At 38.9% G+C, this 20189-nt stretch overlaps 2 protein-coding genes across 3 annotated transcripts in view; both read right to left on the bottom strand.

Moving 5' to 3' along the window:
- mgat4a (alpha-1,3-mannosyl-glycoprotein 4-beta-N-acetylglucosaminyltransferase A) overlaps window positions 1-11037 on the bottom strand; it is a 73785-nt gene extending 62748 nt beyond the window's left edge. Inside the window, exon 1 of one of the 2 annotated variants that reach the window (XR_009828644.1) lies at window positions 9244-11037. Coding sequence is in view for 1 of the 2 variants with exons in the window: in XM_062069787.1 (XP_061925771.1) it covers window positions 9244-9337 (94 nt within the window). In the remaining variant the exon portion in view is untranslated. The remainder of the gene's footprint in view (window positions 1-9243) is intronic. The other variant, XM_062069787.1, reaches the window with a different exon arrangement.
- Window positions 11038-12829: 1792 nt separating this feature from the next.
- On the bottom strand, window positions 12830-18744 carry creg2 (cellular repressor of E1A-stimulated genes 2). The gene is made up of 4 exons (XM_062070654.1): window positions 18258-18744; window positions 13633-13802; window positions 13420-13533; window positions 12830-13334 (listed from the first exon to the last, which is right to left on the bottom strand). Exons 1-4 carry the CDS (start codon window positions 18684-18686, stop codon window positions 13193-13195), a joined length of 855 nt encoding a protein of 284 aa, XP_061926638.1. The 5' UTR covers window positions 18687-18744; the 3' UTR covers window positions 12830-13192.
- Window positions 18745-20189: the final 1445 nt, after the last annotated feature.

Here is a 20189-nt window from a genome sequence, read left to right as displayed (position 1 = left end):
GTTTAAAATGTATTGCATATAATTGAATACATGAAAGTCAACTAGCTACCAATCCAGCAGCTGTCCAACAGGTAAGTTATCAAGCTGGATGTATCTAAAATTTTAAAGAAAGATGGATGTTTACCATCTAGTTACCAGGCTGAAACTGCTAATGATCATTGTGGATTTTGTATAGCAACTAACCAAACTCAATGTCAGCCAGCTGGGATGGTTACCAGGTTTTAAGAAAACTAGTGCCAGGCTATTATCGGTTAGTTATGAGTCTGTCTATCCTCAATCCAGTTAACAGGCTGAATATCTACAAGCTTTTCACCAGAGTGACTGTCATCTTACAAGCTGAGCAAGCTGGATATTAACGGTTTTGTAATCAGTCTAGAAGTCCACAAAAGCTAGTTACCAGGTTGAAAATAACAGCGAGCGACCAGTATTAATGTCAACCAGAGAGGTACCTACCTGTATGCATTGCTACCAGATTTTGTGCAGTGCAAATGTTTACCTTCTAGCAACCACGCTAAATCTTTACCAGGTAGCGACCAGAGTGGATGTCAACTAGCCACTAACCAACTTGGTATTTTACCTGTTACACATATACCACTTTTTGAGCAAACTGAAAATTAAGTGTTTAGTTATCAGTCTAGAAGTCCATAAAGGCTAGTTACCAGGTTGAAAATAAACCAGACAGTGACTAATATGAATGCCAACTGCTATTACCATGCAGAATGTCAAGCAGAGTTACTAAGCTGTAAGTATGTCTACCAGCTTTTGAGCAGCACTTCCATATGGAGTCTATTGACATATTTAAGTTGGAACTATATGCTACTTTGCATGTCCATGTACAAGCCAGTCTATCCCACAACAGGATAGCTAAAAAAGGCGGATTCACGCAAAGCACTTTGGGTACATTTCTACAATATACAGACAGGGCTTGTATTTAACCACGGCAACCGCAGCAAGTGCCGCGACCACCCTTGTCATTTGCCGTAATGCCCTGAAAAAATTACCAACATTTACCGGAAAAACATGCCGTGACCACCCTGACTTTTTACTTGTTAATGGATTAGGGAAGTAACGGGAAACGATATAATGATAAACCGCGGTAAAATTCCGGACGGTTAGTAATATTGTTTATTTCTTTAATTATCGAAAAACCGTCATTTATTAATGCATTTTTAAGCGACATTGCTCACAGGCAGCCGTGCCTCCGAAGATGGCGCATGCGCACCAGCGCTGTTTGCAATGGCGGAAAACAACACACAGACCTCGCTCTTGAGATGTTGCCCTTCTAGTAAACGGACAACATCTGAAGTCTGGACGTATTTTGGATTGGTAAAGCATGCTGAAGGAAAAATAATTGAGGACAGTCAGCCCATCACCAGAAAATGCCGGTAAAAAGTCCCCACAGGCTAACCTTTCCTGTGATAAAATGGCAACCAAGGTAATCAAAAAGGTTAACCAACGAACGAGATTTCTCTACAGAATCTCCTCTCTGGTCAACAAAAGCACCATGAGGATTCTGGCGGGAACTCTCGTTCAACCCTTTTTCGATTACGCATGCACCTCCTGGTACCCTAGCACCTCCAAAACCCTCAAATCTAAACTCCAAACATCCCAGAACAAGCTAGTCAGGTTATTTCTAGGCCTCCACCCCAGATCCCACCTCACTCCTACCCACTTCTCCAAAGTGGGCTGGCTCAAGGTGGAGGACAGAGTAAAACAACTTGCACTGAGCCTAGTCTATAAAATCCACTACACCTCCCTGATACCGAAGTACATGTCAAACTACTTCCTTAACGTAAATGACCGCCATAACCACAACACCAGGGGGAGCTCCACTAACCACGTTAAACCCAGATTCCGAACTAACAAAGGTCTTAACTCATTCTCTTTCTATGCCACATCAATGTGGAATGCGCTCCCAACAGGTATAAAAGAAAGGACATCTCTAACCTCCTTCAAAACCACAATAAAAGTTCACCTCCAGGCAGCTACAACCCTAAACTAACACCCTCCCCGGATTGCTAATAATCAAATGTAAACAATCAAATGCAGATACTTTTTCTTATGCCTTCTGATCTCTCTCTCTCTCTCTCTCTCTCTCTCTCTCTCTCTCTCTCTCTCTCTATGTCCACTACTTGCTGTCCATATTCTACCCCCCCCCCCTCCACACCCCTGATTGTAAATAATGTAAATAATTCAATGTGATTATCTTGTGTGATGACTGTATTATGATGATAGTATATATCTGATAGTATATACCTGTATCATGAATCAATTTAAGTGGACACCGACTTAAACAAGTTGAAAAACTTATTCGGGTGTTACCATTTAGTGGTCAATTGTACGGAATATGTACTTCACTGTGCAACCTACTAATAAATGTCTCAATCAATCTATCAAAGGTAACACTTCAACATGTTGAGCCAACTCCGGAATCAGCAGTCAGAACTCCACGTCGAGTGCAAGATATGTGAACTTGAAGCTGAATGCCTGATGGAAAGTCTTTGAAAATGAACTTGTCATCCTTGGACTGTCAAACGTTACACGTATGTGTTACATAAAGTTACTTGTTATTGGGCAATATTGGTGAGCGCGAGGAGTGTGTGCACACAAGATATACTGCAGCAGAGCAAAATGGACTTCTGTTGATGTGTTTTGTGCTGTTAATGACCGCTGCTACTTTAAGTTACCGTTAAAACTTAGTGTCAAAAACAAATCCTAGCAGAAACACTGCAATGTGTTTTGTTTTTACAAGAGTAACATTAGGGGTTTGTGAGTCACTGTGTGTGTGTCAGTCAGATGATTATAATAATAATTAGCATCTAATAAACATAATAATACATTTGCTTTTCCCTTATTTACAGAGTGGGCGTGCAGCGGGAAAGTTGGATGCCACAGTTACTGTACATCATCATCTACCACTCTCACACATACAATCCCTGATGTCTTCAAGAAGCAGCTGCTTATGGTCATTTGTCAAAAATGGCAAAAGACCTCACTGCACCGCTGTCATATTTCATTGCCAAACTTTCAAATAGTTGAGAGGGGTTCTCTGATATGTGTAAGACTAGATCTCTCATATATCAACACTCTTGTTGTATACTAGGACAAAATGTGCAGTTACATCTTATGGCCATCATGTGCCATCTTTCACATTTTAACATGTATTTTTATTTTTTTTATGTTATTTAGTTTCTGCCTTATTACTCTGTTAATAATGCTTATGTTGCTTTCATATGCACATTTAATTTCTACTTGAGGTACATGTAAGTGATCTACAATAATGTTTCTTCTACAAAGTATATCATTTTGAATGTGTTATTTGTTTTTTTAAATAAAACCAAACAAACTAAAACATAATAATGATAACCGTGATCATTTTTGGCACAATAACTGTGATAAGAAATGTTCATACTGTGACATCCCTATAATGGACAATTGTAACGTAATTGTTTCGTCGAATAAATTGATAAAAACACCCCGACATGACTTTTCTTACATTTTCAACTGTTTAAGACGTTAATTGGTATAAAAAACATGGGCGCAGCTATTTTGGAAGCGACAAAGAGAACAGCCAAGTTGTTCAGAGATTTTCCGTGAGATACACTAGTTGCATCAGGGTCTGGAAGGACGTCAGGGGTTCGGTGAATTTAGGTCAGGCAGCTCTCAAAATGCCGAGTAAGGAACAAATTAAAAAAAGAAAACACGAACAATTACAGGCTGTTGGGTAAAAAGGTAGCAAGCTACACAACTTCTTTAGGTAGGTTGATTTCATAGTTCATACTCCAACAAGCTCCTTCAGCTTCCTTCCCGCACTGTGCGATTCAAGAACTCCTTCATTCCGCACTCCATCCAGCTGTATAATCACTCGTCATACAGCAATAGATGATATCTGCGTATTATCTAACACCTTCTATGTCAGCTACTTCTCTTTGTTTCTAATGTCTATTTTCTATTTTCTGCTGGATCTACTCTCTATTTTATGCTGCAGCTGTCACATATACTGTAATATTGTACATGGTAATTGTTATATATTGTATATATGTTATAGACATAATATATCTGTATATATAATATACTGTACACATATTATGTATATATTCGCATATATTCGTATATATGTTATATTTTATATCGCTATATTTAGTCTATTTATACCTGCATTGTCCTTTCCATCTTTACACTTTCCATCATTGTAACTGAGCTACTGTGTTGAACAATTTCCCTTGTGGATCATTAAAGTTTGTCTAAGTCTAAATGGAGTGCTAAATTTGTCGATTGTTTGTCCTCAAAACTCAGCAGTTCTAGACCTCAATGTTGTTTATGGGCTGTATTGTGAATGTTTATTTTGATTCGTGGCTGTCAACGACCACATATGTTTACTTTTTTGTAAACGTTGAACATAAGTCGCTGATGTAAACAATAATGAAATGAAAATTGCATGCCGTTTTATATATTCGTTTATACACAACCTTACTAATGTTTACTACAAGTTTGTATCATATAGTGTATGACGTGTCAACTTCAATTTATTGACATTTGATTATTTGTTTGCCTTGGTGCCCTAAAATATGAGCCCTCCTTTAAGGAAACACTTGCATTGACCTTAAAAAGTTAAAATTCGAGGCCTGTATGGATAATCCGCTGACGTCACAGGTCAAAATACGTCACAGGACAGGGCAAATTCCAAATGGCAGTGTGTATGGCTAGCATCTAGTTACTAGGCCGAATCAAACAGGTGTTTAGTTTGCTCTTTAGTTGGAGCAAGGCGGATGTTAAAGGGCAACTGTAGTTTTTGGGGAATTTTGCCAATCATTCACAATCCCTATGCAAGACAGGAGCATATGCCTTTCTTTTTTATGCATTCAAAGTCATAAAGTACAGCAATATGAGGGTGGCTAACACTATTGCGGCTATAAAACTCTCTGAAAAAACATTCGAAAACAATACATAAACATAAAAAACAATCTTGTGACCTTAATATTAACCAACTATTAGCAATATTGTTATTATAAGCGCTAACGCAGAAGAACTACTTTTAGTGGCGCCGTGATCACTGTGTGCTAACTGGCTACTGCAGCTACTGTATTGAGACACTAAGCTGCTGCATTGCATCTGAGCTAGTGAAAGTTAATTCTAGATTATAAATCATGCCTCTCACCTGTATAGTAGATGGTTGTGGACATAAACCTAGAAGTTGGTCAACTTTGACATCCAACTTAGACCCGGAAATGGCTAAAAAGACACTAGTTTGCGGCACCCTTTTTTTTCAAAACCTGTGTGAAGACTGATAAATTCTTCATCAAAACGGGAAGATATGACAATCCCATCAGTCGGCATTACAGTGCGAATAGTGATCGTTTTATTTTGTTCACTGTTTGAATATCTTGTTCAGCACTTAAAGGCCTACTGAAACCCACTACTACCGACCACGCAGTCTGATAGTTTATATATCAATGATGAAATCTTAACATTATAACACATGCCAATACGGCCGGGTTAACTTATAAAGTGACATTTTAAATTTGCCGCTAAACTTCCGGTTCGAAACGCCTCTGAGGATGACGTATGCGCGTGACGTAGCCCGGCGAACACGGGTATGCCTTCCACATTGAAGCCAATACGAAAAAGCTCTGTTTTCATTTCATAATTCCACAGTATTCTGGACATCTGTGTTCGTGAATCTGTTTCAATCATGTTCATTGCATTATGAAGAAGGAAGCTGAGCAAGCAAAGAAGAAAGTTGTCGGTGCGAAATGGACGTATTTTTCGAACGTAGTCAGCCACAACAGTACACAGCCGGCGCTTCTTTGTTTACATTCCCGAAAGATGCAGTCAAGATGGAAGAACTCGGATAACAGAGACTCTAACCAGGAGGACATTTGACTTGGATACACAGACGCCTGTAGAGAACTGGGACAACACAGACTCTTACCAGGATTACTTTGATTTGGATGACAAAGACGCAGACGTGCTACTGTGAGTATGCAGCTTTGGCTTTTTTTTGCGTATGTACGTAACTTTTTAAAAATATATAAGCTTTATGAACCTTGGGTTAGGTGAACGGTCTTTTGGGCTGAGTGATTGTGTGTGTTGATCAGGTGTTTGAATTGTATTGGCGTGTTCTATGGAGCTAGGAGCTAGCAGAGGAGCTAGGAGCTAGCATAACAAACACGCAGGTGTTATTATGCAGTATTAATTTGTGGCATATTAAATATAAGCCTGGTTGTGTTGTGGCTAATAGAGTATATATATGTCTTGTGTTTATTTACTGTTGTAGTCATTCCCAGCTGAATATCAGGTACCGTGAGTATGCAGCCTTGGCTGCTAAACATTCGATAACTTGACCGTATGTGCGCGTCACGTACGTAACTTTTTAAAAATATATAAGCTTTATGAACCTTGGGTTAGGTAAACGGTCTTTTGGGCTGAGTGATTGTGTGTGTTGATCAGGTGTTTGAATTGTATTGGCGTGTTCTATGGAGCTAGGAGCTAGCAGAGGAGCTAGGAGCTAGCATAACAAACACGCAGGTGTTTTTATGCAGGATTAATTTGTGGCATATTAAATATAAGCCTGGTTGTGTTGTGGCTAATAGAGTATATATATGTCTTGTGTTTATTTACTGTTGTAGTCATTCCCAGCTGAATATCAGGTCACCCCCGGCTCTCACAGCATCTTCCCTATCTGAATAGCTTCAACTCCCCACTAGTCCTTCACTTGCACTTTACTCATCCACAAATCTTTCATCCTCGCTCAAATTAATGGAGAAATTGACGCTTTCTCGGTCCGAATCTCTCTCACTTCATGCGGCCATCATTGTAAACAATAGGGAACTTTGCGTATATGTTCAACTGACTACGTCACGCTACTTCCGGTAGGTGCAAGCCTTTTTTTTATCAGATACCAAAAGTTGCAATCTTTATCGTCGTTGTTCTATACTAAATCCTTTCAGCAAAAATATGGCAATATCGCGAAATGATCAAGTATGACACATAGAATAGATCTGCTATCCCCGTTTAAATAAAAAAAATTCATTTCAGTAGGCCTTTAACATTGCGGCAGGAGGCTTGTAGTTTCACTAAAGCTGGATCTGTTTAGCACACAGCTTCTAAAACTTGTTGCTCATCCTTTATTCAGGCTCAAAAATATAAGGTTCTGCATTGTCATTAGTCCCCAAGTAATCTTTGTTGTGTTGTATGCTTAAAATATGCAAAATATGTACATATTACATATTATGAATAGGGATGATGTTTGATAAGAAATTATCGAGTTCGAGCCTATTATCAAATCCTCTTATCGAACCGATTCCTTATCGATTCTCTTATCGAGTCCAGATAGGTTGTTGTATATGGGAAAAAAAACACAATATTTGGTTTAACAAAAGCTCACTTTTATTATATAAGAAAAAAATAAAATCTAATATATAAATAAATATTGACTGTTGTTACCCAAAGTATATTAAGTGGGATTTTTCAGAAAAACAAATATATACAGTAACACAAAAACAACAACCTGTCTCTGTGATCACTATAGGTGTATAAATAATAATATAGTGTTGAATAAAATCAGTCCCTTGGGCACAAAACTGAAAATAATACAGCTCTCCAAAAAGTGCACTTCTGCTGCTATTTGACATAACTGTTTGTTATGATGCTTTGACATTTTTGCACTTCATTTCTTTATTGAAAGAAAATTCTATGAAGAGAAAAGTTGTTTGCAAATATGGTTACAATGCTAAAAAATGAAAAGTTAAAGCTAAAAAAAGAAATACACTTTATTGAGTTAACATTATTTCTTTATAGGGGGAAAGATGTGATGTTATGAGCTAGGGAATATAACAACTACACTACCCAGCATGCAACGGGAGTGACGAGCATGCGCGGTAGCACCGAAAAGTGTTGTTGCATGTCTCCACCCGGGAGCTAAGAATGAGGTTATGAGCACGCTGTGAAAGTAAACGTCAAGAACTCAGCCAACACGCCTCGTCTGCATTATTTATAATTAGACAGACAACACATATACAGTGTGATTTTGTTTTGTTTACAAGGAAAGAAAAACAAAAGTTAAAAAAGGGAGATCATGTCATACATGTTGTATATATACGTATGTGCTGCGGTTGCTTTAAGAACGTTGCGACAGCTGCCGTAAAGGAGGTGCGTTGCTAGCCTGGTTGCTATGTTTCCGGTTGGTCGTAAAAGTGTTTGTCATGTGTTTGTACCCTGCTCAAATCTCTCAGTAAAGTTATTCATTGGATTATACCTTTTGTTTTGAACTTTATTACACCTTGGAGCGCTTTTTCCGGTCCATTGTTTTTCCTGCTTTCCCCATCTGCGCCTAATGACTGAGCTACCTGACGTCATTTCTTGTGATGTCCCACGGGGCATTTCTGGTCGGGACGGGATTCGTTCCGAGGGATTCGAATAAAGAACCAACTCTTTTTCTTTACTATAGTGGTCTCGATAACGGGTACCGGTTCTCAAAAATGGATTCAAGTCCGAGGACTCGGTTCTTTTCTTATCGAACAACCGGGAAAATCCCTAATTATGAATGTGCCATGAATTGATTAATGCGGACCCCGACTCAAACAAGTTGAAAAACTTATTCGGGTGTTACCATTTAGTGGTCAATTGTACGAAATATGTACTGTACTGTGCAATCTACTAATAAAAGTTTCAATCAATCAATCAAGTGCCTGTTACTACATTAATACTACAAAATAGAGCAACTCCCATTGTTTAGCTGACTTTTGCTAGCGTTTATATACGATTTAGAATGCATTAAAAAAAATATGAGTCTTGTCTTGTGAATGATAGGCAACATTCCCCAAAAATAAGTGCAGTTCTCCTGTAGCCATCAAATTACCAGGCCACATTTTCACCAGTTGGTGAGCAGAGAGAATGTCAACTAGGTAGATAGGGTGCGTCAGCTTGTAACTGATATTTGAGCAAACTAGATACTAACCAGCTAGTCAATGAGGTAAATACTGTACCATGGCGGCTAGTTAGAAATGTGGACATGCAGCATACTAGCTTTGGAGCGAGAAGAATGTTTACCATCTGTGCTAGCTGGCTGTCAAGCAGGTAGTTGGCAGGATGAGGTAGAAGTTGGAGAAGAAAGCTGCATGTATAGTTTATCTAGTTACTAGGTTCTTCTAGTTGACAAGCTGCATGTTTACCGAGGCCTCCTTTATCTTCTGCTGAGTGAAAGCGTTCAAAAAAACACCAACATTGTTGTAGCGAGCCTACCTTTGCCATTCTGCCAGGCTGTGTACCAAGACAAGCTGAGGAAGGACGTGAAGAAGATAATCGCAGTGGCCACAGTTCCATTTCTGAGCCTCATCTCATTTCAGCGAAGCCTCGCTTGTGTCGCGGCGGGTCCTCCGTTGCCTTCGAGACGTGCGGAGGCTCGGCCAGGCGGGGCGTCGATGGCTCTGAAAGCTCCCCCGCCCCGAATGTGTGCCCCCCACTTCGGACTCGGGCGCAAGAGCGTCGCGGCTGGCTCCTCCCGAACCCTCGTCTGCGTTACGAGTCAACGATCTTCGAAGGGGGAGGGCTTTGTTTACATGGCGGGCTAAGAGTGTTAGCTGCCGGGGAGGTGCATTTCTTCCATGGAGGCTCCGATGATCTACGAGACAAATGCAGGAAGCATTGCAGCTGTGTGTGTGTGTGTGTGTTTGTGTGTGTGTGTGTGTGTGTGTGTGTGCGTGTGTGTGTGTGTGTGTGTGTGCGCGTGTGTGCGTGCGTTCTTGTATTTCTACCCTTCTTGAGACATCAACAAGGAAAAGTACCTTCCGTGTACAGCTCTGGTAATGGGTACATTCGCACCCACCTGCACAAATGTACTTCAAAATGTAACAATTTAAATGAATATGACTTTTTTTGTTTTTTTACTAGGGCATGCATATAATGCATTAGTTTGACCATTTAAAATCAACAATAATAAAAAGGAGATGCTTAGAAAAATGCCCCAAAAACTTGGAAAAACGCAATTCATAGCGTTACTTTTTGGTGTAACCATCATGAGCGTTCTGTTCAGGTATATTTCTTTTATATTTTGATAAATCATCATAAATAGGTATTGATCAATCGTTAAGCTGTGTGTATTTGATTTCAGTTTACTTTTGACATCTTATTTTTAGAATTGTAGTTGAATCTTTAACAACCTTGTGTTGCGCTCATGATGGCGTAACCAAACTAGATTATTTTGAATATTGATTCCCTTTTTTAAATTTAGTATATTTAAATATACTGTGTTTTATGCTTTTTTCTTTTTGGAACATGTAGTATACATATAATACAATAAAGTCCCATATAAAATTATGTTTCTAGCAATACTTTAATTTTGCCTTTGAAAGTAACACTCCAATGTCCATTAGTGGAGCTGTACACTTCCATACAAGGACCGATGAACAAGTTAGTTGGTCCCAATAAGGAAAACCATTGCATCTAATGGAGAATGTCTCATTTGCGCCCCTGGTGGTGACATCTATCAAAATTAGGGTGGTCCCAAAAAGGAGGGATTTTTCAAATTGGCTGCATGTCGGTTTTAAAAGTGCTCCCCCTCTGGTCAACATATGAAATAACAAGTGTGGGTAAAGTTTAAGTTTAAGTTTAAAGTACCAATGATTGTCACACACACACTAGGTGTGGTGAAATGTGTCCTCTGCATTTGACCCATCCCCTTGTTCACCCCCTGGGAGGTGAGGGGAGCAGTGGGCAGCAGTGGGCAGCAGTGGGCAGCAGTGGGCAGCAGCGGTGCCGCGCCCGGGAATCATTTTTGTTGATTTAACCCCCAATTCCAACCCTTGATGCTGAGTGCCAAGCAGGGAGGTAATGGGTCCCATTTTTATGACATTGAAATGCACCCCGTTGGGCCAAAATTAATTTAAAAAATGAAAAAAAAGATGTACTGTGTATAGAGACATACTGTAATAACAAAGTAAATAATGAAGATTAAAAACCAATTTGTTTTTACTAAAAGCAGTCTTTTTCTCACAATGTGTTGACTTTTTTCCAATTAAAATTGGGGAAAGATTTCTCATATTCTGTAATATCGCAATATTTCCTTGTGAAATTATTCATTTTTATGTAAAATTATTACTTTATTATGTAAAAGTATTACTTTTTAATGCAAAATGGTGACGTTTGTCATAAAATTCTGACTTTTATCACAATATTGCCAATGTTGTTGTTGTTCTTGTAAAACAGTGACATTTTTTGAGTAAAATTATGACTTTTGTCATAATTTTGCCAAGTAAAATTCCGATTATTATTTCAATATTGCCAAAATGTTAGTTTTCTTATAAAATTGTGTAAAATTGAGTAAAATTACGACTCTTTTCATCAAATTGCCAACATTTTAAGCTATTCTTGTAAAATTGCGACTGTTGAGTAAAATTCCAACCTTTATCATTATATTGCACAAATGTTCAGTTTTACTTGTAAAATTTTGACTTGCGTTGAGTAAAATTACAACTTTTATTATAATACTGCCAAAATTCTAAGTTTTTCTTGTGAAATTGGAACCTTTTTCTTGTGACATTTTTATATTTGCATAGTATGTATATATTATTAATGTTGTAAATACAAATATTTATATATCTAGAAAGGGTGGTGCTAAAGAGGTAGGCATTTTTCGGAGGTCTCAAGAAGGCAACAAATACAGGAAAGTGTGTGTGTGTGTGTGTGTGGCGGGCGGCTGATGGCGAACCCTTTCGCGATAGGCTGCTGGCTCTCCAACGTTCTCTTTGCGCGGCTACGCCTGAAAATTACGTCAACGTCGCTACCAAGAGCAACAGATGAGTAAAAAACAAAAGCTGCCATTGAGGTACGCACCCTTTCCCCTTCACAATAAATTTAGTGCTTGACTCTTATTAGCTAGCTCACTAGCCGCCAAGCTAACATTAAGAAAGATGCCCAAAATATGCCCAAAAAGAATAAAGGCACCCCGTCCGCTGTAAAAAAAAATAAAATAAAAATAAAAAACAGTCACAACTATCGCACGTTGCCAGACTACCTAATTGTCAACGTTCACAGCTTAATACTACGTATAAGACCGAAAGCAGAGCATTTTACCCCAAAACTTAACTGTATGGCTTTACCGCTGTAACTTTCGTGCATGCGCTAGTTTCCGCTAGCATTTTTCAAAATAAAATACCGTCACAACCACATTTACGACAAAGACAAACATAATTTTGTTTAGTCAACGTGGTGTTTCGAGGTTCAAATTTGATTCTAAATCCGAAATGCATCTACAACGGCTTGACTGAAATTTAGCTTTGAGTTAGACGAGCGAGAATACATCACCGGAAGTATCTAGGTACAGTCATACATAGTTTCCGTACTGTGAAGTGACGAACTCGTAAACATTGTAAAATCTACATTGCCATCTAGCGGCATTTCTATGTAGTACAAAACTTACCTCCAAACGTAACCACTATTACCAGATTTTTATTTGACATATTAATCTTCTTTTAATAATGTGCTGAAATATCACTTTTGCTATCAAAAATGATGTTTGATGACTTATTTGGCTCATTGATTGTGGTCATCTTAAAATCCTCTTCTGCTGTCTGCTTGCTAACAACCTTGAGGACACTTTTTTTCCAGCCGGTCGTCTCCAGGTCACTGGTGGTGTGAGTGATAGGAAGAAAAGCCCTGACTTGCTGGGCGCCACTTGTTTGTTTGCATGTAAAAATCGGCAAGATTTCAAGAATTTTCTGTCGTCTTATTAATACATTTGATTACTACTTTTTGAATAGAAACAATTGGTATGGACTTTCACTTAAAATAATGGAAACTAATTCAATAAAACATTCGCTGGCCTATTAAGTAGGTTCAAAAACATTCTTTAATTCAAGTAAGAACATTATTTAAGGCAGACTTACAATCTCAGTACATTACATCATACACTTTCTGGCAGTACTGTTCTGTGTTTGAACCTCCAATGTCCAGAGTCTACCCGGCCTCTCGACCAAAGTCAGCTGGGATAATCTCCAGCCCACAATAATGACGACCAGCACTGGAGAAAATAAATGATGATGGATGCACTTTCTACACAAGGTGTGATATCCGATATCGTTCTATCCAGTTTTAAATCTGCAATAAATTAAAACCACCTTCTCTTGGAATTCACAAGAGACATCTGTGATATTTTTAGGCCGACTGATGCGATGGTGCAGAGGTAGTCGTATCCTCAGAAAGGCAAAGCTTTGAAGTATTCCTCCAGCGGAACGAGCACTGTTCCTCCGGTCCAGTCCTGCAGCCAGACTTGGATCAGCTCCAGCTTCATAAAGAACCACTTGTGTCCCTCGGGCCACTTTGCCATCACGGGATGCCTGTGAAACGAAAAACAGTTTAAGACCCGGCAAATGTGCCTAGTGTTCGTTTTGATTCGCGGCCAGGGAATATTCCCTCGCCTACCTGGAGAACATTGCCTCCTTGGCAAAGTCGAGCTCCTCCGGGGCTACATCCGCCATCTTGCCTGTCAGCGTGAGTCGGGCACACCTGGGATCTTCTGGATCGTACACCATTTTTCTTGAAGGGAAACGGCGCGAGTGCAGGACAAACAAAATAGGTCATTAAATAGGATCCAAAAAGTTAACAATTCCATGTGCATTTTTTAAATACACTTGCCTGCAAAAATCCCCCTCAGCCTCTGAGAATGTGATGGAAGCAAAGGGGTTGACATTCAGGTCTTCCACGGTGTTATCCATGGGGGTCACATAGAAGTAGATGACTCCAGTACTGTTGTCCACTGGACCATCACTGATGGAGAAAATGTTCCCAAAAGGAACACCTTTAATCTGAACACACAAATCATTTTAAACATATTAAGTTTTGTGTCAAAGTGGGGAAATGTTTTTTAATAAAAAAGTATAGTATACCCTATTTTCTGGACTATAAACTATAAGCCGCTACTTTTCCTCCGTGCTTTGAACCCTTCGGCTTATAAAACAGTGCGTCTTATTTATGGATTTTTCTTTGCTAACGGCCATAATGTTTTCTATTCAATAAATAGTTTTCATTAAACGCCGAAAGATATATTGGAAAAAGTGGGTTATTGTTTGTGCTAGACCGCCATCTTTTGGACTAGTTCGCTCACCACTTAATTTCTCAAAACGAAGTATTCGTCCATAGCGTTTCTGCTCAGTAGAACTCTTCATTCATCATTTCAAGCAATGTCTGAAAGCTTTACAATATAACTATAACAATTCATACTTAATAAGCTGTCCCATGTGTGATGTCTGTAGGAGTGTTTCTATGCATATTTGTACGTGCTGTCGCAAAGTAATCAAACTAGCATAGTTAGCATTAGCAAATATGCTAAAACGTTTACGGGTGTCTGTGTTAGTATTATTAACCTACAATGGCGACCCTTTTGTATTATTTCAATTTTGTAAATTTACCAAAACATCACCATGGAGTTATTGAGTCTGTTTGTTTCTAGCTACCGCAGCTAGTGGGTTCATGACAATGACTTCTGTTTTGGTTGTAAACAATTAAAAGGTATGTAAATAAACATTCACAAATATTTCGTACTGGTATATATACTGTATGTGGCTTTTAGTCCGGTGTTGCTAATATATGTAAACATATTTATTCAATCCTGGGTGCAGTTGGTTTGGGATGGTTTATGTTAATTTGGTATTTTGCACAAAAAAAAATATTATTGAACTTGAATTTATTTCCAATGAACTCATTTTAGTACATAACATACATTAAATTAAATTCAAGATGATCAAAAAAGTGCAAAAAATGTTTCACATAACTAAAAAACTGTGGAACATTTTTCTAATCGGGAGGTGAGGGACTCCAAATAAATTTCTGCTTAGGGCCCTGGCTCTAGCCTTCTCCTCGCCTGATACAATGGACTATTCCACGCTAGCGCACATGTGCAAACTTGTTTCCGGAAGATAGACCAACACAAACCTGTTGGCGGGATTGTGAAAGGTTTGAATCAAGATGAAGCAAAGTGGAGTGGAGAAAATACGGGAAGGCGAAAAAAAGCAAAAACCGTTTTAATGTTAAAGAGGACCTATTATGCAAAACTAACTTTTCTTACCTATTGGTACCTTCTTTTATGTATTTGGGATCTGCGTAAGTCCCGAAAAATGTGAAATCAAACTATGGAGGCATGGCAGAGATTTTTATAAAACAACCGCCCGAATGCAGCTGAGATAGGCTCCAGCACCCCCCGCGACCCCAGATAGGACAAGCGGTAGAAAATGGATGTATGGAATCTTGCCTTCATTCATACTTCTGCCAAACAAGCCGTTTGGAATATGCTCAACCTCTGATGTTTTACACACCAATGATTTAGTAAATCATCCATATATGGTAAAGATTTGCAAAAGTGCTTTGCGCGAGTCTGCCACTGTACTCCACACTGTAGTCAATAAGCTCCTTCTTTTTCCTCCATCCTGGTTCATACATGCACATGCATCCTCTGCTCTTGCCATTTCTAATACAAAGTAGTTCTTACTTATCTCTGTCAGTAGACTCGCTATGAAAGCGCTAAAAACTACAACATGGATGACGGGTAGAACACGCAGTCAGAGTTGGGGGGGGGGGGGGGGGTGTTTTTTGGGTTTTTTTGTCATAAAAAAATACAATCATGTGTGCTTATGGAATGTATACCTGCTGACTGTATTGATCTATATTGGTATATAATGTAGGAACCAGAAATATTAATAACAGAAAGAAACAACCCTTTTGTGTGAATGAGTGTGAAGGAGTGTAAATTGGGAAAGGGAGGGAGGTTTTTTGGGTTGGTGCACTAATTTTAAGTGTAACTTGTGTTTTTTAAGTTGATTTAATAAAATAAATAAATAAATATATATATATATTTTTAAATGTATTTATTTATTTTTATTTGTTGTGCAGCCCGGTACCAATCGATCCACGGACCGGTACCGGGCCGCAGCCCGGTGGTTGGGGACCACTGATGTAGACCACAAGGCAGTGTTTTAAATGTAGAAAAAATCATAATATGAACTCTCCAAACTACCAAAATGGGACAACCTTTTTTTTTAGTGACACCAAATGTATGTAATCAAAAAAACAAGAGCTATTGTCAGTACAAAATGCATGTGGAGCATGACAGGTTTTTTTTTTTTGAAATCACAAATATGTGAGTACTAAAACAATCTAAATGGTAAACTATTGTAACAGAGGGTCCGGTAAAATGAAGGCCCCTTTTTAAAGTCAACAGCCTATTATTCAAGAGAATCGTACCATCTATCTAGTACCATCTATCTGTTTGTGTTGCAGATTGAGCACAGGAAGTGAACAAACAAATGTTTGAGCGATTGCTATGAAACGTAAAAAGGATCAGATATTATAAGCTCTGCTTCGTCCTACTCCTTTTTAATCAAGTTGTAATGAGAAACTGGAAATACGTGACGTACCGAATTAGTAACCATAACACGGCCATCGCCAAGGGCTCTCGTTTTCCCACCAGTCACACACTTCACAATAAATAGATCTTTGAAATATGGATTAAACATACATTTTGATGCATGTTCTTGTCAATTACAGTAAAAGTGTACTCCCTTCACAGCTGGCATGGTAGTTTCTAACAATGTGCTTAATGACCATGTTGTTTTTGTTATGTGGAAGGCCCCAATGACGAGGCTTTGGGCCCTCAAATGACTAAACGCACCTGATTATATAGGAAATAGTTTCCTTTACAGCAGTGTTTTTCAACCACTGTACCGCGGCACACTAGTGTACCGTGAGATATTGTCTAGTGTACCGTGGGAGAAGTTGTCATTTTACCTAATTGGGTTAAAAATATTTTTTGCAAACCAGTAATTGTAATCCGCAAATAATGTGCAGTTGTTGAAGTGAAGTAAATTGTGAATTATATTTATACAGCGCTTTTCTCTAGCGACTCAAAGCGCTTTACATAGTGAAACCCAATATCTAAGTTACATTTAAACCAGTGTGGGTGGCAGTGGGAGCAGGTGGGTAAAGTGTCTTGCCCAAGGACACAACAGCAGTGACTAGGATGGCGGAAGCAGGAATCGAACCTGGAACCCTGAAGTTGATGGCACGGCCACTCTACCAACCGAGCTATGCCGCCCCACAGTTGAGTGTCTGTGCTGTCTAGAGCAGTGGTCCCCAACCTTTTTGTAGCTGCGGACCAGTCAACGCTTTAAAATTTGTCCCACGGACCGAAGGGGGGGTTATGTTTTTTTTTGTCATAAAGAAATACAATCATGTGTGCTTACGGACTGTATCCCTGCAGACTGTATTGATCTATATTGATATATAATGTATACATTGTGTTTTTTATGTTGATTTAATAAAAAAATAAAACTTTTTTTTTTTTTTTAATTTCTTGTCTTCAGCCCGGTGGTTGGGGACCACTGGTCTAGAGCGTGGCAGAGTAACCGTGTAATACTCTTCCATATCAGTAGGTGGCAGCAGGTAGCTAATTGCTTTGTAGATGTCGGGAACATGGTTTGTCGTGATCACAATATGCAGACGACAGCGTGCAGGTAAAAAGGTATCTAATGCTTAAACCAAAAATAAACAAAAGGCGAGTGCCGCTAAGAAAAGGCATTGAAGCCTAGGGATGGCTATGCAAAACGAAGCTAAAACTGAACTGGCTGCAAAGTAAACAAAAAACAGAATGCTCCTGATGGGTGCTGGTAGCGCCTTGCATGGCAGCTCCCTCCATCAGTGTGTGAATGTGTGTGTGAATGGGTGAATGTGGAAATACTGTCAAAGCGCTTTGAGTACCTTGAAGGTAGAAAAGCGCTATACAAGTATAACCCATTTATCATTTATTATCATAATGCTGAACGACGGCAAAGACTTACAGCGTGTGGAGCAGACGGCGTCCACAAGTACATCCGTACATGACATGACTATCAACAACAAAATAGGAGCGCAAAACAAGAACTAAAACACAACACACAGGAAAACAGCAAAAAAATCCAAATAAGTCACGGCGTGATGTGACAGGTCGTGACATACACCTACTTTGAGACAAGAGCTATATTGATGCATGGCTGGTTATGGTTTGAATTCATATTCAACAATTGAGAGAACGACTTTTTATTGTCAATATCGGCGGCTGAGTTTAATTTTTTAATGTTTTCTGCTGTTGGTGTGCCTCAGGATTTTTTTTCAAAAAAGGTTGAAAACACTGCTTTAGAAAAACTGTATAAATCATGTACTCGAATTCTTGTTTTTAGTGATGTGATATAGAGCATGTTGTACATAACCAGGTAAAGGTGAACCATTCCCACCTTGTCTTGGGTAGAAATGGTGGCGAGGTAGCCCCAGTCGCTGCTATGCGCGATGTACCGAGCCGTCCTGGCCGTCTCCTGGTGCGGAGGAGGGCCCTTTCCGCCGGCTGCCTTCTCATTCTTCTCCCGTCTGTAGGAGAAGAGGCGGGAGCGCCGCTGCGCCGCGCTGGAGTCACCTCCAGGCTCCATTCGCTCCCCGGGACTCTCCACGCTGCCGTCCCGGAGGACGTTGGCTGACGGATACGCCTGCTTCCATAGACCGCCACCATCCACTAGCAAGGCCGGGGCGACCTCCTCCGACAGGTCGGCGTCCTCCACCACATCGTTGGCGGAGACCACCCAGGAGACCGAGCTCCTCAGAGTGTAGCCCCGACACAAGGTCAGGACGTAGGCCAAGACTGGCAAGATGAAGTAGGAAGTGGACTTCATGAGTTCCAGCAATGGCCGCCGTCGCTCTTCTGTTTACATGAGCATGTTTTTGTCACGTGGGATAAGTCTGGACGCGACGTCCAATCGCTATCGCGTCCTGAATCAGTGGGCGGGTCTTTAACCGTAATGTTGACCAATCACCGATAAGAAAAGTTAGTTTAGTCTTTATTTGAAGGGACAATGCACAGAAACATTCAGCTCAAAGACAGACATGTTCTGTACCAGATTGTAGCTAAATAGCTCATTTCCATCTGCAGTTCCTGGCTACCTAAATTAAAGGGATACAAAAATCATTAGGGATGTCCGATAATGGCTTTTTGCCGATATCCGATATTCCGATAATGTCAAACTCTTAATTACCGATATCAACCGATACCGGTATATACAGTCGTGGAATTAACACATTATTATGCCTAATTTGGACAACCAGGTATGGTGAAGATAAGGTCATTAAAAAAAAAAAAATAATGCAATAAAATAAGATAAATAAATTAAAAACATTTTCTTCAATAAAAAAGAAAGTAAAACAATATAAAAACTACGGAGCCCCTAATGGGACATGGGATTTTTTTTTTTTCAGACATGTATCTCGTGGCCACGAGAAACTTTTTATTTAAAAAAAAATATATATATATATTTTTTTTTAACTAAAAGTTTCTCGTGGCAGTTTAGGAGTTAATATGGCTGTATTTCCAATTAGGACTTTCCCCCATGTGTGTTGTGGCAAAATGTGAATGCTTGATTAGTAGGTGTGAGACAAACACTTTATCTTCCTGGTTATTGTAACGCTACGTGTTTGACATTATTTAAGACTTTATCATGCCCGGGAAAGGACAGTTTTCCTCTTCTGTGGCTGTGGGGGGTGGGCGTGGCTTGCGGCCCTGCAGCGAAGCGGAGTGTGTCAGTTAGTCCCATGGTGATGTGATCAAACTTCTTTCTTGCTTGGAAGATACACACACAATTGTAACTGTTATTTCTTCCTGCAAATAATAAATATGTACAACGTGTTTGGATGTATTCATTTATGTAAAATTGTCATTAAATGTAATATTGCCTGACAAAAAGTGATTCGACGTACGTAATATTTTGATATTTACACATCGCATATTTACACACGCGCATCTGACTAGAATACCCTTATGTGCATTACATATATCAACATCAACTACCTACTGTACTGTTTACTTGTTGAAATACCCTTTTTAGAGCAAATATCTACCCATATAATTTATATATATATATATATATATATATATATATATATATATATATATATATATATATATATATATATATATATATATATATATATATATGTATGTATGTATGTGTATATATGTATATATATATATATATATATATAGATACACATACATACATATATATATATATATATATATATTTATATATATATGTATATATATATATATATATATATGTGTATGTGTATCTATATATATATATATGTGTATCTATATGTATATATATATATATATATATATA

Source organism: Entelurus aequoreus, linkage group LG14 (assembly GCF_033978785.1).
Source record: "Entelurus aequoreus isolate RoL-2023_Sb linkage group LG14, RoL_Eaeq_v1.1, whole genome shotgun sequence".
Taxonomy (NCBI): Eukaryota; Metazoa; Chordata; class Actinopteri; order Syngnathiformes; family Syngnathidae; genus Entelurus; species Entelurus aequoreus.
Note: the sequence above shows the minus strand (reverse complement) of the source record. Positions and strands in the feature narration are given on the sequence as shown.